A 27950-nucleotide genomic window follows, 5' to 3' on the forward strand; every position below is an offset into this window, starting at 1 on the left:
AGGGTCATTCATAAACAAATTTGTATGCAACAGTTATAAGTATTAAAAGTTACGTAAAAGTAACGATTCAGCCCCCCCCCCCCACGCAACATTTCATAACATTTACCTGAACCCCCTTCCCACCAAAAAACGGCATTACGTAATTTACGAACGGCCTTTTTAATGTTCATTAATTATCCAAACTAACGTTCTGAAAGGATAAACTGTGGAAGCTTTTCTTCTTATGGAAGCATATCTGCTTTGAACAAATGATCTGCAAGGAACCTGTTTGCTTATTGTTGCACTGGATGAATACTTCTCTTCCTGTAATGGAAAAGGCTAAAGATTTCGCGTACCTTTTCATTAAAAGATTGGTACCGTCTAATCCCAGCCTGCCATGCATGGTCTCTCTTGCCCGTATTTCCTTTTCATTGAGCCAGCTCGCAGTGACGAGGTAAAGCTTTACGAAAGCCGACTATTCAAGAAAATGTCTCATAAAATCCCTGGCAGGGTAATTACAGAGGTGAACGTCGAAACGAAACTGGATGTTGCCGTTTTAAAAACGACGATAAAGAAAAAGAAAGAGTGTAGAAGGAAGAATGTTCAAGAGACAGCGAGAGAGAGAGAGAAAGAGCGATTGGCAATTTGAATCAAAAATTTACGGCTGATCTGTTTTTTAAATCTCTCAGGATCCGAGTTTAATTTAAATCGAATGTCGTGATCAGCGATTGGAAGTTTCGAGCTTCCGATTTAACTGGAAGAGTTACAGTAATGGAGAATTTGCAATATACTTTTATGTGATATTGCATTTTGATACATATACATTGGGAGCGATCAAAAAAAAATTACAGATAAATTCCCAAGAGCATTGTTAATTAAATTTCATGAAAATTGAATAAAAACCTTGGATTAGAACAGAATACTTTCAATTGTTATGTTGCAGTAAATGCCGGGATGACTAACCATTGCATATTGTCCGGATTATCAATTTCAGATCAAAATGATCCACTTTTGCGGGTTCAAAATTAATCCTTACACAACTTAATGTTTTAATATATAAAAATGAGCAAACACAACAATTTTACAAAATATTTGCGTTAGCAATAAATTTATGAATTTATATTTATATCCTTCGAATGGAAAGTGTTCTACTTTTTTTGAAAGTCGTAAGTTAGTCATGATCGAGACAATACTTCCAAAACAAAGAACATAAAAGGCAATTTTGAATTTCAGGGTAGGTAAAAAAATACAATTTGCCTACATTAGGCTCTCATTCACTATTTCTCTGGAAATTAATTATTTTCTTTCTAAAAGAGTTTCTTTAAATTCAGCAAATGTTTCATGAACCATTGAATTTTCAAGAAATAGTTCAAGTCCCAACTAAAAAAGGTAAATTTTCATGTATGTTTTTAAATTTTTAACCAGAAAAAATCAAGTTGAACCAAATATTTAAATTTGTAAACAAAAGGATGCATTTTCAACCGAAGAATTGAATTTTTAAATAAAAAAGATGAAATATCTACCAAAAGAGTTGAATTTTTTAAACAGAATGAATTTTTTAACGGAATGCTGAATTTTCAACCAAATAAGCGAAATATTTACCAATCAATAACATTGTTATCCAAAAATATAATAGTAGACATTTCAACCAAAAATACATAACTTTGAAACAAAAATAGTACGATTTTCAACAAAATAGATGAAATTTGTAACAAAAGAGGTGAATTTTCTACAAAAAGAGTAGTATTTTAAACTAATGAATAATTTTGAGTAAAAATATAAATCCACCACTCTCATTTTTAAACCATAAAAGCTAATTTTTGGAAAAACAGTTGAATTTTTAGCCCCAGAAAATGAATTTTTCAGGAAATAGTTGAATTTGCAACCACAACAAACAACTTTTCAACCAAATTATTTAGTTAATAACAAAATAAATGAATTTCTATCTAAAAAAGATCAGTTTTAAACAGAATAGTAAAATTATTAAATAATAATTTTTTTACCAATAAATGCTTTTTTAAATGAAACAGATTCTTCAGTGAAAAGGGAAAAAATCTCAACCAAACTGTGGAATTTTTATGCTAAAAATGCGAATTTTCTACAAAAACTTTAAATTTCTAGCCCGCCATTATGAATTTTCAAGCAAAAGTTATTTTTTAAACAAATCGTTTAATTTTCAACTAAATTACTTGAATTTTCAACCCAAACAGACAAATTTCAAATAAAAAGTTTTAATTATCAGCCAAAAACAATTACTTTTCAACAGAAATGTTGAATATTCAACTAAACAAGTAAAGTTAAAAACAAATGGTAAATTTTTTAATCAAAAATATAATAATAAATTCTTCAAATAAAAAGAATAAACTTTTAACAAATATAGTTGACATTTTAACCAAAGAGACAAAATTTCTACCAAAACGTTAATTTTCATAAAACAAAAAGAAAAATTTCTTACAAAAGAGTTGAATGTAAAACCCAGGAACATTTTTCCGTCAAAAAAGAAAATTTTTTTCGCTAACTTATTACATTTTCAAACGAAGAATATAAATTTTCCACAAAACAGTCAATTTTTAACTAAATATTGGAATTTGTAACCCCTAAAGACGAATTTTGAAGAAAACCGTTGAATTTTTAACCAGAAAGAATGACCTACTATCAAAATTGTCGAATTTTAAATAAAAAAGAATTAATTTGTAAAAAAATTGTTGAATTTTCAACTAATTAATGAGATTTCCAAATCAATAATAAAAAATTTAACCACAAAAGATTAATTCTCAAACAAAGAAAGTAACAGTGAACTTTGCGATCAACAAATGTTACATTTTCAAGCAGAGTGGAATTTTGAAGTCAAATGAGGAATCTTCATCTAAAACAGTTAAATTTTTAGTTTACAAAATTGATTTTCAACCAACAAAAACGCATATTCAAGTCTCGAAAATTATTTTTTGTTTCTAAAAATGTTTCTATACATCGTAAATGATAATATCAATAATTTTACTGGTAAAAAAATGACAATTTGTTTCAATATCGCAATTGGTTTCCAATGAAGTTTGAGACTAACGTTTTCAATTATCCCATGCGTGCTCGTCTTCTTCGTCTTACCTATCCTAAATGAAATACTCACAGGATAAGGAAGCTAGGAATGTAGCCCGCCGATCCGGAAAAATTAAGCTTCCTTGAAATGGGGATTCCGTCCTACGTCAAGCCCTCGGCGGTTCTATTCGCGTAGGGAAATTACTTTTTCATGATGGAAATTCAGATCGACATTTCCTTCGGTCTAAATCGAGAGTAAATACCACGTGCTTCGACACACTAAAATCGCATACGTCTCTCGTTTTCCGATACCGCTTTGTCCCATCAAATCGTCAGCATAAAGAGTTTTTAACGCACCATTCCCCGCTAAGAATCATACTTTTTTTACTTGCAGACGCACCTCACTTGCTTTTATACAAAATCGACATAAAACTGACATGAATTTCCAGACTAGAAATTTACTTTAAAAGGCCTAATTCAGCGTCAACATAAAATTATTTTTTTAATTTTTGTTATACCAATGTAATGCATTTTGAGTGATCAAATACCAATTAATCTGTAATGAATCATTGTTTTTTTATAAACATCTTGATCCGGAAATCGCAAAACACCTTCTGATCGTTGTGTCAAAAATAAGATCTAAAAAAATTGTTTTTCTATGATTTTTAAAATTAAAGTAATATTATTTATGATAATATTTCAAATAAAAAACAATGTTTTTAATGAATAAAAACTGTTTATTCTTATGAAAAAAACAATTATTTAGAACTGTTTTTGCGATGGAACTTTTTCTTACGAACGCTTCTTGCCATTTTTGGAAAAAAAGTTGAGTTTTAATTATACTGAAAAAACGATATTCTAATTTTAAGAATTTTCTAATAAGTTGAAGGATATTTGCAACTTAAATAGGCACCAAGAATATATTCTTAATGTAAGATGGAGGCCCTATTAGCTTAAGAATATATACTCTTTTTAAATTATTCTTGTATATATGATAAAAAGCTATAGTCAATTTTAGACTACAAAGCTTATGTCTCGGTGTGAGAGCGCGAAATGAATACCTAATAAATATATCTAAATAGTACTTTGCGAAATCTTCAATTGAAAAGTAAATAAATGTGAACATCGAAGCCAGAAGTAAGTATGCTGTTATATTCAGTAAGTTGAGAATGAATAGGTTATAAACTATTTTTCCAATTGAAAATTATAATATACTAACCACATTTTGACCAATTTTGATGAAAGATATTTAATTATTTGCATGTTGTACTTGCTATTTTTCTTTAAAGCGAAACACTCAATATCCAAAATTACAAAAAAAGGAACTAATCTGAAAGCACGCGGCATGAAACATTAAAAGAAATTATTGAACTGAATAAGGCGCATTCTACTTTGCGCCGATAATTGGTTAATATTTGGTTACAGTTTATTCTATAAAGTTAAGATTTGTTGCAGCGAATCTATCATAGGAAATCGATTTCAAGTTTATCTTCTGTTTTTTCTGTGATTCGAAGATAGCGTTCTTTACTATTCTACTGTTTCAAATTTTGAAAGCGAATTTCTCTATCGCTGAAATCGTTGCAGCGGTAATAAGAAAAAGTTCGAAAAAACTATAGATAAATTAATTTTTTAAAAGTTTTTATCTTTTATCGCAAAAAAAATTATTGCTTTTTTATATGAGAAATGACTGACAATATATATTAATTCCTAAGATCGTAAAAATGTTTTATTTTTTTTTGCTAGAGAAATGATTTTTGATAGAGCACGTTACATACTTTTTTTGTAAACGCTTATAGTTTAACACTTTTTTCAGAATTTTAAAACTGCTCATCGGTTTGCTGATTTAATTTTATGATCTTTACAACCTTACGAAAAAATATTATAGGAAATTCAGTATATGCCTATAATAATTTTGATAAAATGAATTTCGTGCCATTTTTCGCGATTCTAGAAAAATCCTTACAGAAAATTAGTTTTAAAGGCGCAATATAGAAATTATTTTAAGGTATTACTGATGATCTCAGCAGCTTTAAAGGATATGAAGACACATATAAAATTCTAAAGGATTTGAGAGATTTTAAATTGCTAATGAAGATTATTTAAGAAATTCAAGCGATTTAAAAATGTTCAATGAATGTCAGAGGACTTTAAAGGACTTGTAAAAGATTTGAAGGTATTTTAAAGGATTTCGCTACATTTAAACAATTGTCTAGCACTTCGAATTATTTCAAAGGATGCGCAAATTTCTTATTTTGTTTCGAAGGACTTATAGGATTTTTAAATATTTTAAGTCACTTCAAAAGATTCCTTCAAAGATTTTCAAAAGATTTAAAAAATTTCAAGGAATTAAACAAATTTTCTGGGATTTCCAAAAATTTAATGATGATTAAAAGAATTTCACAAGGCTTAGGAGAGTTTATCGGACCTCATTGTATTGCAAAGGATTTATAGGATTTTGATATATATTAATACATTCGAAATAAAGTTAACAGATTTCGAAAATTTAGAGATATTTTAAAGAATTTTGTATTAATTAAAAAAAAAAATTTACAGCTCGAATTTGAGAGATTGCTAGAGAACCTTAGAAAGTAGATGAAACTGCAAGGGTTTTGAGGCATTGTAAAGAATTTCAAAAGATTAAAAAGATTTTATGGAACTTTCAAAGATTTTAGGGATTTTTATTACACTTCTAAATATGTGAAAGATTTCCAGGGATTATTTCATAGGATTTTTCGAACTTTAGAAGATTTGAGAGATTTTAAGCTATTTTAGTAGATTCCATAGACTTTCAAGACATTTAGAAAATTACAGGGGATTTCAAAGATTTTTCTAGGGTTTTCAAAGAGTTAAAGCTTGATTTTGAGGGATGTCTAGAGAAGCTTGGAACATTAATTTAATTGAATTTAATTTAACGGGATTTTCAGGTATTTCAAGAAATTTCATAAGATTCAAAGGATTTTAAAGATTTCAAAAATATATCAGGGTTTGCAAACATTTCAAGGTATTTCAAAGAATCACTCAGAATTTGTTGTATAGGACCTCCAATCATTTTTAAGGATTTAAAGGATTTTTAAATATTTTAGATATTTAAGACTATTTTAACAGATTTCAAAGAATTTTAAGAAATACTAAAAAAAATGAGAGGACTTTTAAGCATTGCGTAGGTTTCCAAAGATTTTTAGCTCGATTTCAAAGGAGTTATAAAGAACTTTGTAAAATAAAATAAATAAAACGAACTTTGAAGAAATTTCACAAGATTAAAACAATTTTATTGATCACTCAAGGATCATAAAGATTTAAAATGATTTCAAAGATTTCTAGGAAATCGAATGGATGTTAAATAAATTCTACTCATTTTAAAGGATTTTTGCCATTCGAAAGAATTTCAAGAGATTTCAAAACGTTAAGGTATGTAAAAGCATTTGGTAGGCATTTCAAAAATTTGAAAGAATTTAAAAGAACTTTACAAGAATCAAGGCATTTTATAGAACTTGCAAACTATTTTAAAGATTTAATTTTTGTTAATTGAAGGAATTTATATAGAAGTTTAGAGAATAAATTTAATTTATTTTATTGTATAGGGATTAAAAATGATTTTTATATAGTTGTAATTATTTCATTAAATAAAAATTATTATAAGCCTTTATGAATTTTTCTATAATGTTCTTTTGTACGCGTAGTTTGCAATTTTGCATGAAAGTCGCTTGCCACTCCTTTCGTCGATCTCAGTTTTTAATTTATTTTTTCAGCTTTTTTAAATACAACATATTACTATTAATAATATAATTGTCAAAATAGTTATTATTTTGAGTTATTATTTTTTATTATTTTTTGACATATTTGGTCATTAACCCAGGACCTATCCTAGACTGCTTCACAATATAAGGCTTGATTTAAGATAAAAATCAGTGCCAAGTATACCGAAAATCCCATTTAAGTGCGGTTTCGGACATGGTCCTAAATGGCCTTCACTTCAATCTAAAACAACATCCAAAATCTTCCTGAACGTAAACAGACAGGGTTGCATTAACAATCTTTGTTGGATTTTGAGGCATGACGCAACCTGATGCAACTAATACGCTCAGAAAGCAGCCCTCCTACTATTCCTCACGCTTGACTGAGCATATCTTTCCACAGCTCCTCTCATCACAAAACGGCCAACGCATTAATTTTCGGAACGATTTAAATGGGAGATACTTAAATGGGATTCCCAGTTTAATTGTTCTGTTTTAATTGATTCAAGAGGAATTAAAAACTCACCTGTGACTTTAATGTAATAAGGCAGTTGAGCCCGCCACGTGTTTTGCATTTTAGGATCGGGTGCAACGCATTTATATTCGCCTGCATCTTGATAAACAACTCGATTGAGGGCGAGGGGTCCTGGGCCTCCAACAGGATCCATGTCTGGACCATGTCCCCAACATCCTCCATCGCATTCTAATGTGACAGCACCTCCGATTTGCACCTCCATTTTTCGCGAGCCTGTTGCCTCGCCATTCACTAATTTTGTTTCAATATCCGCATCTGGATTATCTGCAATATAAAAAATTTATTTTTAATAGTAGATAAATCAATGTGTTATAGTTTAGGTATTTTTTGAAAGAGAAAATATTATCACGCCTTTCGGATTTTTTTGTTCTCTTAGTCAAAATTCGTGATTTCTCCCGGTTCCAGGCGCATGAACGAGAGTAGAAATTTTTTCGGAAGATAGAGTCCATAAACAGAAGTAAAAATATAACTAATGAAGCTAAAATTGCAATGTATAATTTTACTTGCACCCACTGTACTGTACAAAGCGTTTTCGCAAATAGAGTATATCTTTTTCTATTATTATAAATTATAAATTAATATTTCAGGATGAAGATGGTTACTGGCCCAAAATAATAATAGTAACTGTCTTAGTTCTGAGACATTAACTTATCATTTATAATAATAGATAAAGATATACTCTCTTCTTGAAACCCATAGTTTTTTCCTACATAGCCAATTGCAGTGTGAGAAAGACATTTTTGTGTTTAATAAAAAAAAAATGCAGGGATGTGTGCATATATTTTCTAATTTTAAAAATGTGAACAATTTAAAAACCGACGATTAAATAAATTTCCAAATATTATGTCTTAAACATTTTTTAAGCAATAATTAATAATTTTTAATTGAAAGCCTCTGAAATTTTGTAAAAATATTTTTAACGATTATGAATTGAAAACGTTCCAATTCAAATTATTTTAGATCAGGTAATGTTTTAAAAACGACGCATTCAATATCCAGCAATTGTATTTTAAATTGAAGAATCTCGAAATTGGATGATTTTTTATTAAAAGTTTGAAAAGAGGACAATTCCAAAACGTTAAAACATGAATGGCTTTCGTTTCAAATTTATCATTTAAAATATGAAGGAATTGAAATTGTATTACTTGTAATTGAAAGTGTTCCAAAATAAATTCTTAATTGAAAACTAAATTGAATCTTTCTAAGTCGTAAAGCTTCAGATATACTATAATTTGGAATGGTTATTATTTAGACACAACAACTTGTGACACAACAAATTGTAATAATTCAAAATTGAAGACATTTTTCACAATTTTTAATGTTTAAATTTAAAAATACTTGATCTTCAACACTTCTTCAGAATTATTATTCTTTTTTGAAACACTCTGCTAAAATATCTTTCAATTACATTGAAAATTTAATATTAAAAAAAATGATACAAAAGCAGATTGCTAAAATATGATTCCAATGTTTGAGAGTGCAACATTTTAAGCTTCTTCATTCAAAATTGCTTTTTATTTAAATCTAAAATTATTAAATTTAATACTGACTATCAAGGCTTTTGATATAAAATTTTGTGAAATTTAAAATGGAAATCTTCCTGACAATTTTATTATTTTAATTTAAAACTAAAACCTTGTGAGATTTGAAATTTCTATAGTATAACTTTAGATTAATATTATAGAACTCTTAAAGACAATAAATAATATAAATAACATATAATATATACTTAAAACTTATTTAACTTATTTATTATTTTTCTTTAAAAAATTACTTTTTAGTGATTTTAGTTATAAAAGGATTTATTTTTAAAACTTTTATAAAGTAAAGTCGCAAAGAATATTTTTCCCGAAAAAATATGCCATCAATTTCCGGAAAGTTATGAAAAAAATATTCTATTTTGTCCAATTTCATTTTTTTAATACAAATATTAGAAAAATAAAATGGAAAAAAACTATGCAAGTACAAAATAAAGTTCAGGATAAATTAAAAATTGGATATAAGAAAATAGCATGCGGTTCACAATATAAAAAGATTCAGGGTATAGGATAGAACTTTTAGTATTTTGTTTTGGCGGGAGTTTCAACTGCACGTTATTTGTTTTGTAAAAAAAGTGGCTGAAGTGAAACTACAGAAAAGTGACTACTCTCTTTTCCACAGAATTTTTTTATATCGATTTATTCCCATGCAAAATAAAAATATGAGAGTGATATTTGTCCCTGGGGATTAGTAAAAAAATTAACATCAATCATTCTTACTGAAAAACGGTTGCAGAGGATAATTTTTCTCTTCAACTGTAGCATGCTTTGTAAATTCTAAGTTTTTATAACAAGAATAAGTAAAACTGAAAGTACCAACACATTCTAAACTCCTCTAAATCATTAAAAAATTAAAACTTTTCGTTTCAATTTTCTCTAAACGCACGTGATACCTTCCCCTCAGTTCAAAGATATTTACAATTTTATGTTTCCTGAATGAACAAAAAAATTAACTCAAAATCGAACAAACCGCGAGAGCCATGCCTTCTATTGTTTCTCTGTATTATAATAATTTTAGTCAGATATGATCAAATATATTAAAACTTGATAAAAGAGTAAAATTCTAATTATATTTCAAAAATTGCTTTAGCGCAGATTATCATAAAAGACTCGAACGTGCTTGGATTCTAAGAGCTTAATGGAATTCAAGAAATGGATAAACTGAAGAAGCAATGAAAATTTAACGACGCTTTTAATTGAAAGACTCTAAGGAAGACTTGATTCGAAAAAGTATTTAAAATCACGTCAACTAAATAGATCAGAGGCCAAGCGGTCGGACTCATTTAATAAATTCCAAATAGTCTATTTTTTTTAAAGTAGCAAAATCATGTGAGATTCTTTCAATTCTTCATTTAGGATAAAATCTTTGAAATTAATTAAAATCATTTAAAATTCCCTAACGTCATTTGAGATGTCCAAGAATCCTGTAAAATTGGTCAAACTCTTTAAAAACCTTAAAATTGAATTTGTTTGAAATTGCATTTCACTTCATTTATTGCCCATGGTTCTCTATAGAGACATTGGAATCTCTTGAAATCTTTGAAATGTCCTTGACAGGGTTTTTAACGGACGGATTCTTTTTATTTTGCAACAGTCTATTTTATGTATATAATGTTCGCTTTCAGATTAATGTAAATACTTTAACCCAGTCAAAAATTTCAATATTTTTTGGACCAGAGAAACAAATTATTAAAACCACATAATAAGTAATCAAAAATGTTCAATCAATTATTTTTTTTTAATTCAGGTACATTTATTTTATTATTATTATCATTTTTCTTGAAAATTAGATGACTTAAAATATTGAAAACTTTTTAATTCCAAATTTTGTGTAATGCAACAAAAAAAGTAATAAAATATTTTTAGAATTATCTGCGATGCTTTAGGAATTTTACTTCAAAAAAAGTCCAAGAACATTGCAATATGTTGAAAGATTTCTTTTTAATATTTGGAATCACGATGCAGAACTACAATGCTTCTTCTTATTTTCCGATAGAAAAAAATCTGCCCGCTACGCGGTCACATGCTCATCGCGCGCTGCGTGCGCGGCCCGCTTGGCTCGCAAGTTTGAGCGCGCCTAGGGCGCGCGACTGTTGGTTCTCGCACTTCGCGCTCGATGTTGTATTTATTTCGCGTTTCACACTCGATTATGTATTTACCTCACGCTATGTGCTCGGCCTTTATATTTTCGCACATTCTTGAGCAAACATCTTAAAATTAAGACTCAAAACATCCACCACTGTAATTTTGTGATTGTGAATTCTCTTTCGTTAAAAAAGTTTAGCTCGAGAGTTTGAGCGCACCTACGGCACGCGACTGATAGGAATCGTACTCCGCTCTTAATCTTTGCATTTCTTCCGCATTCGGGCACAGACCTTTTAAAATCAAAGGTGAACGGGCCGACAATTGTAATTTTGTGAATTTGACTCTCTTTTCTTAAAGCTCTTTTGGCTTTAACGAACATATTCTCATCACGTATCTCGTGCTTCGCACTCGATTTTGTCCAACATGTCAACTTTTCTACATCATACACAACACTTTTATATCAATTATAATACATAAAAAGAAAATCTACTCGTCCTATCGAAAAATAATTAATAATAAATTTATAGACCTTTTTAGGCGAACAACTGTTGTCTGATAATTTAAGTTTATACCTTGTGTCGTTTTTACAAACAAATTTAATATTTTTATTCAGAATGTTATTTTTTACGACTAAAGCGAAAACTACGTGTCCTATCAAAAATTATAGCTATTTTTTGGATGAACAAGTTTTGTCCTATTTTTTTTGTAGCTTATATCGAAAAGTGGTTCATTATAAATTTGTAGTTCTTTCCAGGGCGCGCAATTTGAGCTTTTTATTTGTTTCCTATCTTGCAAAAAATGAAATTTTTAGATTTTCCATTATTTTTGATACGATCAAATTTGGAATGTTCAACTTTTCCACCAAATTAAAAAAGTTGTTATCATAGTTCTATAGGTCTTTCAAAAAGCAAGGTTTTTCTTCTCCTAGCTTTTTTTCATACCATGCGTTGTTTGTCTTAAAATGGTCATTTTAGTTTGTTTTTTTGGATTTTGAAAATGCTCTAACTCTGATAATTTTCTTTTTATAGAAAAAAGTCGGAAGAATAAATTGCTTAAGTTTTGAATTACTATGAACAACCGTGCATAGAATTTTTACATCTTGAAAAAATGTGGTTTCAAAAATTTTGTGTAGGATCAAGTTTTGAATTTTCAACTTTTTGACCAAATTAAAAAGTTGTTATCATAATCTTGTAGGGCTTTCAAAAAGCAACGTTTTTCTTTTCCAGACTTTTTTCGTATCATGCGTTGTTTGGCTTAAATTGTTCATTTTAGTTTGGATTTTGAAAATGCTATAACTCCAGTAATTTTTGATTTTTCGAAAAAAATCATTGAGATAAATTGAGAAATTTTTTGAATACTATGAATAACCGTACAAAGAATTTTTGAATTTTGAAAAAAGTGGTCTCAAAAGTATTCAAAATGTGCCCAGTTTTTGAATATTTATCCAAAATGGCTATCTAACGAACTTGACCTATAGTTTAGAATACTAAACAAGTGTACCAAAGGCATGAGCAGTTCTATAAACGCCGGAAACGAGTCCGGCGGCTCTCACTGTTTACGTTTCTGTCCCCCCGAAATCAGTCCAAGGCAATTTGAAGACAACTCCCGACAAGCCCTGGAAAACAAAAAGGAAGGCTTAGAATAAAAGAGAGAAACGTTTTCTATCTGTTAAGTTAATCTGCAGTCTAAATTAAGCTTCAAATAGTATCAACGTTCTTAAATGTCAAAGAAGATTTGAAAAATTTAATTAAAATTATTCTCATACTTAGTGTGTATTGTTCGATCACAGGCTATATAAAATTCCATCTATATTTCAAATTTTCAAATAGGAGGGTGTCATGTAACATTGGGTGGGTGGGGATATGTTGATGTTCTCCAGTCTGGAAAATGAGTGAGCTAAAAGGTCATGAAACTGATATATAAATTTGAGAAAGCATGAAAAGGATTTACACCACATGTCCATGGAACGTGCCAAATCCTTAGATAAGCGCGACGATCGTGTATATGTACTATGTTATCTACGTGATATGTATATTGAGTGCATGCAATATAGAGAAGCTAAGGGTTATGTACACACGCGTAGAGTTACGTGGCTCTCGCCATTTCGTCATATACACTCAGCCAACATAACACCAGCTCCATCGGGATCAGCCCCACGTATTGCGGATAAACTTTCCACCTCTTTGCTTCCCTTTTTCTTCCTACAGGGGATGTTCATCAAAATATTATCAAAACTTTCAGCAATGCTGCCTAATCAAAACTTTAGGCCCTCTTTAGATTTCTAAATGTAGGTCTCAATAGGTTTAAAGAAAAAACTGGAAATACGAAACATTGCAGGTAATTATTCAAGCAGGGTAATAATCAGCTGATTACATACAGCTGAGGTTAACATTAATTAGCTACAGGCTTTTTCATCGTAAAGAAATAAAATAAAAAAATTTTTAGGTTATAAAATAAAAAAGAGGAAAGAAAAATTAGAAGGCAGCCAATCAAATCTACTTCCTTCTTTTTTATTTCTTTCGTCTTTTTTATTTTTATAGCTATCCAAAACAAAATAAAAAACATTTTAAAAAATAATCACCAACGTTTTGGCAATATACAGCACCCTTATCAAGGGAAAAAAAATCGAGCAGCCAGGAACAGCAACGAAACCACGATGCTCTCTCCCTGATGCCCGAGAATCTAACTTGAATCAGACTTGATTCTCGATTATCAGGGAGAGAGCATCGTAATTTCGTTACTGTTCCTGCTTGTTCGAATGTTTCTTTCCTTGATAAGGGTGCTCTATGAGTGCTGGAACGTTGGTGAATATTTTTTTACAAATTATTTGTTATTTTAATTTGACAATAAAAAGGTTTGCTTTATTTTTGTTTAATTTTTTCAGGAAAATTTGTATCTTTTTCCAAATTTAAATTTCTTAAATTAAAATTTTTTATTGGTAAAGAATTTATTAGTTCTGACAGATATTGGGTTAGTAACGCCGACTAAGCAAATAGTCGATTTGGGAAGCCATTTTAAGTACTCATAACTAAATTAGTAAAGGTTTACTATGAGTATGTAGGTTATCAGTGCATTCCTCCTCTATACCATTGATTGATTTGTCTACAAGCATTCGAAGGTATGTAGAAGCATTTTTAAAATCGAACGAGTTTTCAGTTTTACTAGAAATCTCAACCTACAGAGTGCTTCGAAGAAATTAATTACAAGTTTTTTTTATATATCAAAATATGAATTAAAAATATCTCAGTTAGCTAAGCTGACATCAACGTCGCAACAGAATATGTTCGCGAGCTTACTTGGATTTTTCTACTTCAGATTTCGAGGGTATATAGTGGCAAACATTTTAATTAGTGCTTTTAATAAAGAGAAAATGTTGGTGTGTCCAAAGATGTTATAAGACATGAGTGCCTTTTTCAGTAAGTTCAATTACCAACATATAGTCGTTTACCATGGTTAGATAGAATTCTGACAAGGTGAAGCTGTTAGCCAAACTAATTAGATAGTAATGACAACTCATCGAGGACCAATAAAAAAAAGAGTCCTTACCAGTAACTAAGTAGCAGCAAAATTATTTACTAAATAAAATATTAGTATCAAAAATTTTAAGAGTTGTCCCAATCATTATTTTTTTCATTAAGGGTATAATTTCTACTGAATTTAGGTCCTCTTTTAGTTCTTCCGAGTGGCACATGTCCATTTCTTTTAATTTTAGGGCTAAAAGAAGGCTTTATTTAAACCCTCTTTTCCACCTCCTATGTCTTTATGAAAAAATATCTTAAAAAGAAGAAGACATTGATTTGTAGTGTTTCGTTTCAGCGCCCTTTTTGGTACTGGGATTATCATACCCGAAAAACTATCCCATTTTCTTTGAAGATGGCTCAAATTGAAAGTATTGAATTGAAAGTATTGAACTACAGAAGTTCCTTTGAAATAAAATTTTCTTTATTCTGCTCATGCTCCCTTGTTATCAAAGATTGAACAATGAGAATAATAAGAAAATTAAATTTTCTAGACCGCAATTCTGGAATCCTATCTCTTAGATGGATTGTGTTAGAAGATAGCTGAAATGGAAACACTTGGCTACGTGAAAGTATTTTTTTTGTTATCAGCAGTTGAAAATATAAAATATTAGAAAAATTCGTTTTTTAGTCCTCTAGGATGGCAAGTTTACTTTTAGCCCGACATTTCTCAGGGTTGGTTCAGATTGAACATCTTGAAATGTAGGTATTTCTTTTTTATATCAGTGGATAGATAACAAGAAAAAATGATAATAAAAAAATAATAAGAAAAAACGGTAATTTTTATTTTTTAGTCCAGTATGTACATGGTTTGAAAATTCAACTTTTTGACTTAAAATGCCAGTATTTTGTTGAAAATTCATCCCTTTTGCTTAAAAGCTCAACCATTCGGTCATTTTTTGTTTAGAGAATTCAACTGTTTTATTAAAAATTCATCTTTGTGGATTGATAATTGATAATAATTGGTTGAAAATTCCTTAGTTGAAATTTCAACTGTCTACTAAAAAATTTTTCTTACTGGCATAAAGATTCGACTAGTAATTCTTTTTTGTTTGAAAATTCGTCTGTAAAGGTTGAAAATTTCACCGATTAAAAATTTGGCTCTCTCACTTGAAAGTTGATTTATTTAATTATAAATTAAGTTATTTGGCCTAAAGTCAAATTTTTTATTTTGTTTAAAATTTAACAACTTGTTTGAAAAATCATCATTCTTAGTTAAAAATTGATCTTTTCGAGTTCTGAAATGCATTTTTTTAGATAAAAAATGTATCTTTTTGTTTAAATAGTCAAGTATTCTGTTGAAAAAGCAATATGCTTCGACTTGAAATCTCAAAATTTGCATATTGAATTCCATATGGTATCCATATGTCAATTTGATTTAAAAGAATTAGTTTCCCTATTATCCTTATTTTTTTCGTAAAAAATCGCCCTATTTTCCTGTTTTGAGAGCATTCGAGGCTGTGAAGTCTCTTAAGATATTATGCTTGTATGTTTCGTTTTTTATTTTAGGCATTCATGAAATGAAATCGAAAGAAACTTTGACTTTAAAGGGGGTGGTGGTCTTTGTATATGTGACGTTACCTAGTAATTTAAAGCTTCTGTGTGATGATCTGTGAAGAAAAAGATGAGGGGTAGAAAACTTGTTTAAAATAGCGTGCCTTAGCTAGTGAACGGCCCCCGAGATAAAATAGATCAAATGAATAAAATAGATAAAATAGAAATCGGGTAAGAGGATTTAAAAAAAACGTTGTAAAAATAAAGGAAGAAAACATTGGTGAAAAAAGAATAAATGTCGTGAATGTAAGTAGTTCGTTGAGAATTACGGTCAGGACATGAGGGTGGTGAAAAGGAGTAAGAGGAGTGAAAGGAAACAAAAAAAGAGTCCAGACAAGAAAGCAAGAAAAGTTCGGTCCTTTGAGATGCTGAATTGATCCTTTGGCTCATCCCGTGACAAAACAAAAGGATCAAAGTCCAAGTTCCGTTAAAGGAAGTCTCGACAAACTTCTTTTATTTCTCCGCCCGTTCTTTGATATACTTCTGAAGAGTCACATCTTGAATATGGACACGCTTTGTATTGTTTTTAAAGAAAATTTTCCATCCATGAAAAACGCAAATATTTCGATCGGAAAATAACCAGCGTTCATTATTTCTTAACAAACATAAATAGAGCGCTACGTGCACTTATCACATGTTGCTTATTTTTCTTGCTTCATTATCAAATAAAAATATATTATTAAATTTTAAGCTCTGTGAAAAATAGTTAATTGTCATAAAATAAATAGTAAAATGGCTACATCGCCTCGTATTAATTTTAAATGAACTTTAATCGACCTAAAGTTATATGTAACTTTCACGTATTTAGTTTTTTTTTCCTTAAACAGTTTAATTTTGAAGATTTAGAATTGAAAACACCTAAATTTTAAACATGTATAAATAAAAATTCGAAGTTTCATGTCGATCCGAAGTCCAGGATGAGTAGACAAATATTATTCATAAGTTTGGCTAGTCCCGGAAATTCAGAAAAAGTAGTCAAATATTTTTCATAAGTTTGGTTCCATCCCCTTTCACAACTCCGGCAATGTTTCAGGAGGACAAATTTTTTCAAATATTCCAAATGGAGAAAATTTGGTGTATAAATCATAAAAATTACATTTTTATTCTAAAACTTAAAACTTGTTTAATTTTAAGTTATAAATTTTCCCAATTATGAACTTTTTAGTTTCAAAAATTTAGAAGTCAAATATCAACAGTTTAGAAAAATTATAATTGAAGAGTCTTCAGTTTTAAGAGTGTACAAATACATTTTTTTAAATTAGAACCATTTGATGAAAAAAGTCAAGTTTTTTATTCTAAATCTTCTAAATAAAGAAATTTCAAACGACAATAATGCAAATTACATTACTGATAACTGAAAACTTAAAGCTCGCATAATTGTGACTTCTTAATTTTCAAAATTATACACATTTAATTTTAAAAGATTTACAAGTCAAGTTTCTACAATTCTTGAAAGTTACAATTGAAAACTCTTGAACGTTAAAGGTGTATTCATAAAAGCTCTTAAACTTTCGTTATTATTATTATGAAATTTCAAATGTAAATGATCATATTTACAGAATTTTTAATTGTAAAACTTAAAACTTGCATCATGTTTAATTGCAAATTTTCAAAATATAAGACTCTTTAATGTTAAAATTGTATAGTTCAAAGTTATGCAATTTTGAAAAGTAACCATTCAAAATTATTTAATTTTGATAATAAAGAATTTCGCATTATTAAATTTTATCGATTTACAATTTTCGATTCTTTAATATTGAAAATTTACGTTCAAGACCTCAATATATAGTGCGTGCAGCATAAAATATTATAGAAAATCTCAATCTAAATATCACAATATTGCGCATTCAGGACAACAATCATAAAAAAATTTAAATTGTATAGATGACAAATGTGAATAATTAATATTATATCATGTAGTGACAATTGATATTCAAAGTGATACAATTGATTTTTTTATTAAAAAATTTGATTTATCGCTAAACAAAATTCATTCTCATTTTCACCACTCGAAATTAGAAAATTTTATATCTCCTGAACCTTCATAGTTTAGTTAAAAAAATATATGATTTCTAATTGGACACTTTCAATATTATTGATTTCAAAGTTGATACGTTATGAATGGAACAATTCCAAACTTCCTTTAAAAATTAAAGCATTTTTGAATTTTAACTCACTTTGACTTTGCCTTTGTCAGTTTCACATAATGAAAAAAGTCGCGACATAAAAACATGCGAAAAGCGAGCCTAAAAATTGAAGCTGCAATGTGTTCAGACTTTTTAATGAATATCAGATTATTATGCCAAATTGTATTATATTGTAAAACTCCATTTTTTTAAGAAACTTACTTTTTATTAGCTTTACATAGTTATGAATTTGAGGTAGAGTAATCGGTACAATGTTTGGCCACTTAAGGAATTTTCACAGTTTAACAGCTTGTATAAAACTATAAGCATCGAAATAAATTTTGAAATAAACAGATATAAGTAAGAAATTTTATAAAACTAATTTTAAAATTAAATTTTTACTGAGACAAGATCTACACTCGTCCTGTGGTTCGATTCCTATGGAGTGACGACAGTAGCTTTTTTCAGAAAAAAATTAATTAGAAAACTGCAGAAAAGTTCTAAATTACTATATTAAGTGGAGCGTTGAAAATATCAGATAATTTAGATTTGAAGCAACTAACAATAACGTCAAAAACATAACAATTAGCTACGAACATACAATGATTATCATAGGCCAATAATTATATGACTACCCACTGAAATATGATGAAATACAGTTATTGACCACATCAACTTATACATATATTACTGATCTTGAAAGCACCGGGATTATTTTCTAAATCATTTAATGATCAGCCGGGATCAAAAATTGTTTTTGACATGGTTTCTACTTACTATTTATAAAAAAACGTGCCAAAAATTATATGAATAGCCTATACAAATTTTAAGCAATTTTAAATGCATTTTGTCTTCTCCCTATTGAGAGAATTATAGGGTCACGGAAATGCAACAGGATCACCCAAGCGTCAGGGGCTGTTAAGGTGTCAACGCAGAATAATAATAATGTATTTTGCAAAAATATTAGACCCCGTACAAATACAATTTTAATATTAAAATAATACTATCGCATATTTTTAATTAAGGAATTCAATTAAAATCTGAAAGTTTTCAGTGAAATCTATCGTAACCATTAGAAAAAAAGTTCCGCACTTCGCGCGCGGCTCGCTTTGTTCTCAAGTTTGAGTGCACCTAGGGCCCGCGACTGTTGATTCTCGCGCTCCATAATACATTTATCTCACGCATAAAAGGTAAAAAAATCGACAACTGTAAGCTAGTGATTGTAAATTCTCTTTTGTTAATGCTCCTTCGGCTTTAACAAAGATATTCTCATTAAGTATCTCGTGTTTCACACTCGATTTTTTCTCAAATTTACATTTTTCTACACTATATGCAACACTATTATATAAAATGTGTATTAAATTAAGTTCTGCACTTCGGGCTGATACTACTTATTCAGGTATTAAAAAATAATATACAAATTTTACTTTCTTGATTACTTTAATATTTTCGCCTTATTATTCACTAATTTTCTCTCAGCTACCATGAAAAATGTATCATTTTAATAAATGTATATTATTATAATTCATGAAATGTATTGGTATTGAAACATATGTGTTTTCATTATCTTGTTTTTCAAATTAATAAAAGGTGCGCATCATATAAAAAAACAATTTTATTACTAAGCTTTTTACTGCAAATTGTGTCGCGGTACCATAAATTTAATTTGTTTATTTTCAATTTTATTTTCCACGATTTAACCAAAATTACGAATCCTAGCGTACAGTCGCTCGAAGAAAATTTGTAGATACAATTTAGGCGAAAAATGTTATTAAATGTGTTATTCATTTCGAATTACAAATTTGTAGATCTTTTTTGAATTTAGCATTTTTCAATATTGGCATTCTATCCAAAAATTATTAATAACAATTTGATCGTTCTTTTCTGGTACTCAAAAATTTTCAAAATTCGCTCACTTTTTAAATTTTTTCCAAAATGACTGGCTAACGAACTTGACCTTCAGTTTTCGAAACTAAAAAAGGGTGCCAAAAGCCAATCTAATAGGTTAATTTTTTTAAGTCATCGTGCTCACAGAGAAACAAACATACAGGCATACATAAAAATGCATAAATATATACATGCATACACATTCGTAAAAACCAGTTTTTTGGATTCAGAGGGTCTCAAAATATAGAAATTTGACAAAAAAGGGAAGTGGTCAAATTTTACACAAATCCAATACATTCTTTGATGAGAATGTAATAATATTCAACAAGCGGATACTCCTAACCTCAACAGCTTTTCGCTTAAGGGCATGCGATACTTAGAAGATTATCGATTTTACCAGTTTTAGGTTTCCCAGGCTTTTTTTCTAAAAAAATTAATATTTTGTCTTAAAAAGTTGGGAAATGATCGCAAGCATGCTAATGGACGTCCCCACAAACTTTTTTGTGATTTAATTCAAAAAAATTTAATTTTGCTAAATTTTATTTCTGTGTATTTTATGGTTATGTGTGTTACAATTCTCTCCCATTATTATTCTTGTTGCTGCCGACAGCATCGGTACAGCAGAGACCCACCTTATCGGAATGACAGAAAGCTGAAAACCACCCTAAATTCAAAATAATGCAAATGCAGAACATTTTCATTCATTACAATAACATTTTTTTGTTATTATCCCTCAAAAAATAGTCTGGGGGCGTCTATTATGAGATTGTATAGCATCTCCGAATTCAATTTAAAATTTTTTTCATTTTTGTGGAAAAAGGCCGGGGGAACTGTACCCCATTGACCACACGCCGAAGTATCACATGCCCTTAAATCCCTGACTAATTTACCGCTTTAGCTACTCTGGTATTTAAACGCACTATAATGCATAAACCTAGCTTTTCAAATATGCTGTAGAATTGTTTGCACTTTAAAATGCACTATTTATTATTACACTCAACTCTCGATATAATAACGGTATAATAAAGGGCTAAATGAACAATTTCGTTAGATTTTAACGCATGCTAAAATCTGACGCAACTAACGAGCTAAGAGCACTGCCCTCGTGATATTTCTCACGCTTGGCTGAGCACCGTCTCTATCGATTTCGTGATCCTCACATGACCAAACATAAAAATTAAGGTTGCTTATATCGTGAGTTAAGTTTAAACTTATTTCTGAGTATTCTTTCATATAAAAATATTTAGATGAACCGGCAAATCATTAGGAGGTAGCCAGTCATTGGGAGGTGGCCAATCATTTCGTAAGGGGGGGGGGGCAACAATTCTACTGATTATTATAGTTATGAATTTGAAGTACGTATTTAGCACTAGCTAGTGGAATATTAGGTTAAAATGTAGGATCACTTAACCGCTTCATCCAGCAGGGATAAGTTTTCCTCCGCAAGCAGGAGAATAACCATGTAATCGATAATTCCCACGGAGGACCCATGGTTAATAGGTGCTCTCGTGCCATCTAAATTGCGTAGAGATTAGTTGCTCGGAAACCCGTATCTGCAAGCCCCGCTACACTCCGGATGAGAGGTGGAATTCAGAGGTAACAGTGTGAGCCTCTACATATAGATTTCACATTTGGGATGTGGAGGCGTCGTTTCCCGAACGGCCACCTTCCACCCCTTGAGACGTACAAGGGTTGGTAGGAAATTTGCAAATTTTCACGTCGAGGTGCTGGTAATTTCCGGGCGGCGAGGTGGTTTCCGCCCGCCCTTCCTTCCTTGACAAATGACTATGGTTTCCGGTTCGTATCGGCGATGCGATGGCTCGACTCTGCATTCCGAAATTGAGGAGCAGCTGCTAATATCTTTTAATGAGCGTATAAGGATCAACTCAGCTTAAACGGAGATTAACTCTCATCTTCTTGTTATCAGAGTTTACAAGACAAATCATGTTTGCACATATTACAATCTTTTGTAAAGTACTTTCTTTTCTTGGAAAGATCATTTTTAATTCTTTCGAATTAATAATAATAATAATCTACAAGTGTTCAGAGTGTCATGTTAGTTAGTTTTTATGTTTGTTTTTTTTTCAATTTTTTATTTTAAGATTGATTCTCTACTTATTATTTTGTATGCATTTTTGAGACGAACAGTCTTTCTCAGAATATTTTAAAACAGCTTTAACAAAAAAATATTCGTTGTAAGTTTCAGTAGTCGGTAAATTGTTTATGAACATTAAGTGGCAAATTATAATTTGAAGGGGAAAATAATTTTAAATACAAAAATAAAATTTCGAATAATTTTTTTATTTTTCAAGTTTTTTAAAAATAATTTTGCTTCTAGGTCATATAACAATAATTTTCGTAACTTTATAGAGAAAATAAAAACGATTTTGGAACACTTCAGATGTGTCAAAGAAGAATCTAGGCAAGTGTAAAGAAAAACTGTATATTTTATGAGATTTTGCACAATTTTCTGAAAAATTTTGAACCGTTTGGAAGATATTTAGTACTTTTTAACGGTTAGGACAAAAACATATTTGATGCATTTTCCTGAAATTTTTTAAAGTTTTAAAATAGCCTTTTTTCCGGAATAAATGGTTGTCTTCAGTTTAATAACAAATATTCACATCAATGCAAACCTCGCATAAAAATGATATTGATACGACTAAGAGCTGACTCGATTCAATGTAATTAAAAAAAAAGTTTTGCAGCCCTAATTTCGAAGTCATGATACGCGGAAGTTGACCCCCTCCCCCGATTTCGCTATAATTGCAGTTTGTCATGAATATTTCGCTAGCAATACATGGGGAAAAAGGGCGACTTCAGAGGGTTATAACTTTGGACCTACAGGGCTAGAACACCTTTTTATTTATAGGGAATCAAGTCTAAATCTTTTTATCTGCAGATAATTTTTATGTTCGGGGTAGAGAAATACGAACATTTTTATATAATCTGAAAAGTGTAATTTTCCTACAACACAGGAGCTAAATTCTGCTAGCCATATGTGGACGTCCGCATGAAAAGCTGTTTTATGGCCAGTAAAGAGAAACCTATACAGTCTTAAAGCCGGATAAATTCCCGATATTTTAAGCTTAAAGACGAAACGTTTTGATTACAAAACGATTCACTGGGGCATTTGTAAAGTTGGAACTCTAAAATCCTGCTTTAAAAAAATGTATCTAAATTTCGCGAGGAATATATACACACGTGTTCCATTTTTTTTAACATAGAATATATTCACTTCTGGTTGTTCTAGGGAATTTAGTTCATACTCAAAGCCAAAAATAATAATTTAAAATGGACCCAAGTGGAGAACCTTACATAACGACTTCGTGAGGTTCTTCGCTTGGGGTGATTGCTAGAGAGATTGATCAGCAACCTGGGTCGGAGCAGTGTTGCGGAACGAACGTGTTATTTACTTAAATAGCACGAGAATTCTGGATCAATCTGAAAAATCTCTATCCCTTCCACACACTACTCCTTTCCCCTACCGAGTGAGTCACGCCTACCTCCAAAGGGAAATGGCTTAATGGTGTAATAATAATAATAATAATAATAATAATAATAATAATAAAAAATTGGCATTCTACAAGAAAAAAAATTTCCTTATCAAATATTTTATTGAAACTTATGTCGCTTTTCCATAAATTTAACTTTTTTTCCATGTTATTTTTACGATTTAAACCACAAATATGCATTCTAACGTAAAGTGGCACAAGGAAAATTTGTCGATACAGTTTAGGCAAAAAATTGTGCAAAATAAAATGTTATTGTATATTGTATCATTTTCTAGAAAGTTAATTTTTCTATTTTAAATATAATTTTATGATAGGAGTTCATAACAAATTTGTAGGTCTTTTTTGTTTGAACAACTTTTGTCTTTATTTCTAAAAATTTAATTTTATAATTTTTAATCTTTTTTTTACCATTAAAAGAAAATCTAGTTATCCTATCTAGAAATGATTAATATGAAATTTTAAGATCCTTTTTGAGTGAACAACTCTTGCCTAATAATTTTTTTGTCTATTCATCTTTTTCGTACCTTGCATAGTTTGATCGCAAAATAGAGCGTTTCAATTGTCAATTTTGTTATGCAATCAAAATTTGAGTACTAAAAAATATCAAAAAATGGTATAGTTTATAGTAGATTCTTTTCATTTTTGTTTCAAATCATGGAAAATTACAACAACAAATTTAATATAGAAGACTTATTATGAAGATTCGATGTATAGGTTACACCATTCACTTAAAGAAATATAAATGAAGATGGTAAAATGTGGCAAATAAATTTTGTTTTTCTAAAATCCTTTATAAAATTTAAGTTTATTTGGATATTGTGTCAAATCTGTAAAGATTATTATAAATATATAATAATAATCATTTAGAAATATCTTTAATATAATTTTAAAGCAGCATTTAAACACATTTGCATATCCCTGTTTTCTTCGGCTTTAATTTTTGTAAGCTATTTATGAGAAAAAAATTTGAAACAATAACTAATTCATTTTAATGTAATGGTGTTGATATAAATGATATAGTTGATATGTAAAGTCTATAAAAAAATATTTTTTAAAGGCAAACAAATATGACTTTTCGTATAGAATGAGCTTTATTTACGGAATTTGTTTCATGTTTTGAAAAAATTCGAGTTAATTTGGTAATAGCATCTTTCTAAATAATATCTTCTTTTATATATACATTTTGAATAATAAAAAATCTGCTTTCGAAGGTAAGTTTTTTATTTACCATTACTTGTCCTTCATTCAATATCATAGTTTTCTCAGAGTTCATTCAAAATATGTACAAAGTTTACTTATTTTGTTGATAAAGTGATAAATATTCAAAATAATGTAGCACTTTCAACCATTTTTAACTATTTTCTCAGAAACATCTGTAATTGTTAAAACTACAAATCTATTATAATAATTTTTGATTTACAAAAGCTTTAGAAAAATTCAATTTTTTTTACATAAAAAAATTACCCACGTACTTTTAATGCAAGTTTCTAATTTTTTTTCTTTTTAGTTTCGTGTTGGGTATGTCTATAACAGCTGGACTGGAGAGCTTCTCTGCATCATAGGAATATGAGGAAATTTGTCTATTTGCCTTGTGTTTGAAAGAGGAAAGTACACATAAGCTTGTTTTTCACTGATAACGTTTTTTGCTGATTAGTTGTACAAATAATATCAGCTTCGTTTATGCATAATTAGGGTAAGAGAGTATGCATATAAGCTGAAACTGAAGCAGAAGAGATAGTTAATCATCCATTAAAATGATTCGTTCTTTAATTGCCGCAAAAAAATCAATAATTCAAAAAAGTACCTTTTAAAATGTAATTGCTAAAAAATAATTGTAATGATTTTCAAAAACTTTCCTCACATGATTACAAGCAGTCTTAATGATATTTTAATTTCACAAGGAAACAAAAATACTTAGAAATATACAACTAAAAATTATTATTTTCTTAAAAATAGAAAAAAATTGTTAACTCAATTGTTTGTTTAATCATGAAAATTTCTTGAAAGCAAATTGTACATATCAATTTTTTCGTGTAATCTTGCGTCATCCTATGTAATACTGTGTAATCTTATATAATCCCATGTAATCCCATGTAATCCTCTTTATTCCCATGCAGTCTTATGTAATCCCGTGAAATCTTTTGTAATCCATATTTAATCCTGTTTATTCTGGTTTAATTTGATATAATTTTGTGTAATCCCATATATTCTCTTGTAATCATATGTAATGCTGTAATCTTGTAATCTAGTGTACGCGAAAAATCGAAGTTGTCAACCGCTGTGGTCAAACTAACAGGCTCGCTATTTTCTCTGCAGTTTTTAAATGGTCCTTTCATAAATATCCGGTTGAATTTGAGTATAATATAAAAAATTAATAATATATACCCGAATTAACATATTTCCATAATAAATTCTGTAGAAAAATAAAAAATATTCTACTAGAATAGAGGCACTTTTGACAAATCAAGATAAGAGTGTCACGATTTGAAGACAGTTTGAAATAATAGTTTAAAATACTGGTCACAGATAATAAAATACATTTTTACTTTTAGGTGCTCACAGAGTATGTATATCTTAATTAAAATTACTATTGCGATTCAGTTAGAGCTTCCAGAACTTTAGGTCGAGGAAAATATATAAATTCGGGTTATAATGAGTTTTTAACTACAGTACAACTTTCAGATGTCAATGTTCTAAAAAATTTAACATTAAAAAAATTTTAAACAATTATAGTTATTTCACAAGACGAGTTTAAGCGTTCAGATAGGTCATAACGTTTAACATAACCAGGCTAAAGTACGGACACCCTGTATTTTGTGTATTTTCACTCCAATCTATTTTCTTTCAATTTTATTTACTACTTTAAAAAAAGTATCATGAATGTAAAATATACATTTTTTTCATCCTCACATATTCCGAAATGATGAAACGATCCTCAATTGAAAAATTAGCTACCACTATCGCTAGACTACCACTAATATCACAAAATTGAGCAAAAGGAATTCCAAAAATATTCATTAAATTTGTTTAGCACTGTAGAATATTTTTCTTCCTCATTGAGGAAGCTTTGCAATAGTTACATTTTCGAAAAAAGGTTTATTTATTTAATCGAACGTTCCTCAATTTAAAAATGTCTAATAAAATTTTCTAAGCAATTTTCCGGATGTATGTATGCGTGTGGAAATTTGTGAATTTGTGTATGTTTGGATCTCACACTTTTTTGTGTACACGATAACTTGAAAATGGTTGCGTTCAAATTGATGAATTTTGAGACTGACCGAAATTTTTTTTAGATTTATTAAATTTGTTTAGCACTTATAATTAGGTCAAAAATCGAGGTTTTATAGTAATACTTCTTTCATTAATATAATTTAAAGTTGATGCAAGAATATAAAAGATTCCTTGGTTCAAGACGAATCGATTCACCTATAATATTAATACATTTTATCAGGGAGTAAGGAAGTCTTGGTCAATAATATTATATTAAAAATCGATTTTACGAGTAAAAATTTTCTTATTCTCATAATTTAAAGTTAATGTGAGAATATAGAAGATGTAGTGATTCGAGAAGAATCGATTGACTTATAATATTGATACATTTGATTCTTTGTTCCGATGCAAATCGATTGACCTATAATATTAATTCACTTTATGAAGAGTAAGGAAGTTATGTTCATCTTTAATATTTAAAACATCTGTTCTAAACAGAACATTTTTTTCATCTGCATAATGCAAATTTGATTTACGAATAGAAGAGATGTTTTGATTCTAAATTTTCAAATAAAATAATTCTAACAGAGACTGATAGGAATTGTAATAGTAATAATTTGAACTTTTAAAAAATTTTAGTATTAGTTTTTTTAATGGGTTTAAAATGGGTATTTAGTCCAGTCAACACGTATTTTATCGATTACATGAGTTCCCCATGAACTTTTTTTATTCGTATAATTCAATCTAGATACAAGAATATAAAATATTCCTTGATTTGAGACGAATAGATTGTCCTACAATATAATTAAATTTTATGAAAGAGTAAGGAACATATATATAGTCTTGTATACTATTTAATTTTTCTAGAGTGCAACTTTTAAAAAAAATATAAATCTTTCTTTGGGATCCATCGTTTGACCTATAATTTGAATGTAAAATTTTATTGAAGACTTAGGAAGTCAGAGAACCAGCTAGCATTTTATTTAAAAATATTATTCTTATTAATTGGAGGAAGTGTCTCGTCCTGTATTTTCGGGATTAGTGCACCCCCTTTTTCAACTTCCCCCATTTTGCGGGACGGCTAGAAACAGCCTAATTTTAAATAATTAAAAAAAAATCTTTAAAGCATCCTAATTACCAGGTGTATACATATGAAACCGGTATTTTTTCAAGAAAAAAACACATTTGTTTCAAGAGAATGATAACAAATATTTTATTCAAAGTATGCGCCCTCGC

General features: G+C 29.3%; 1 protein-coding gene across 1 annotated transcript in view; it reads right to left on the reverse strand.

The window, feature by feature from the left end:
• Window positions 1-27950, reverse strand: part of LOC117169914 (MAM domain-containing glycosylphosphatidylinositol anchor protein 1) — a 388199-nt gene that overhangs the window by 75732 nt on the left and 284517 nt on the right. Inside the window, exon 8 of the mRNA XM_033356424.1 lies at window positions 7273-7545. Within this exon, the coding sequence (XP_033212315.1) occupies window positions 7273-7545 (273 nt within the window). The remainder of the gene's footprint in view (window positions 1-7272; window positions 7546-27950) is intronic.

This window comes from Belonocnema kinseyi, chromosome 3 (assembly GCF_010883055.1).
Source record: "Belonocnema kinseyi isolate 2016_QV_RU_SX_M_011 chromosome 3, B_treatae_v1, whole genome shotgun sequence".
Classification (NCBI taxonomy): Eukaryota; Metazoa; Arthropoda; class Insecta; order Hymenoptera; family Cynipidae; genus Belonocnema; species Belonocnema kinseyi.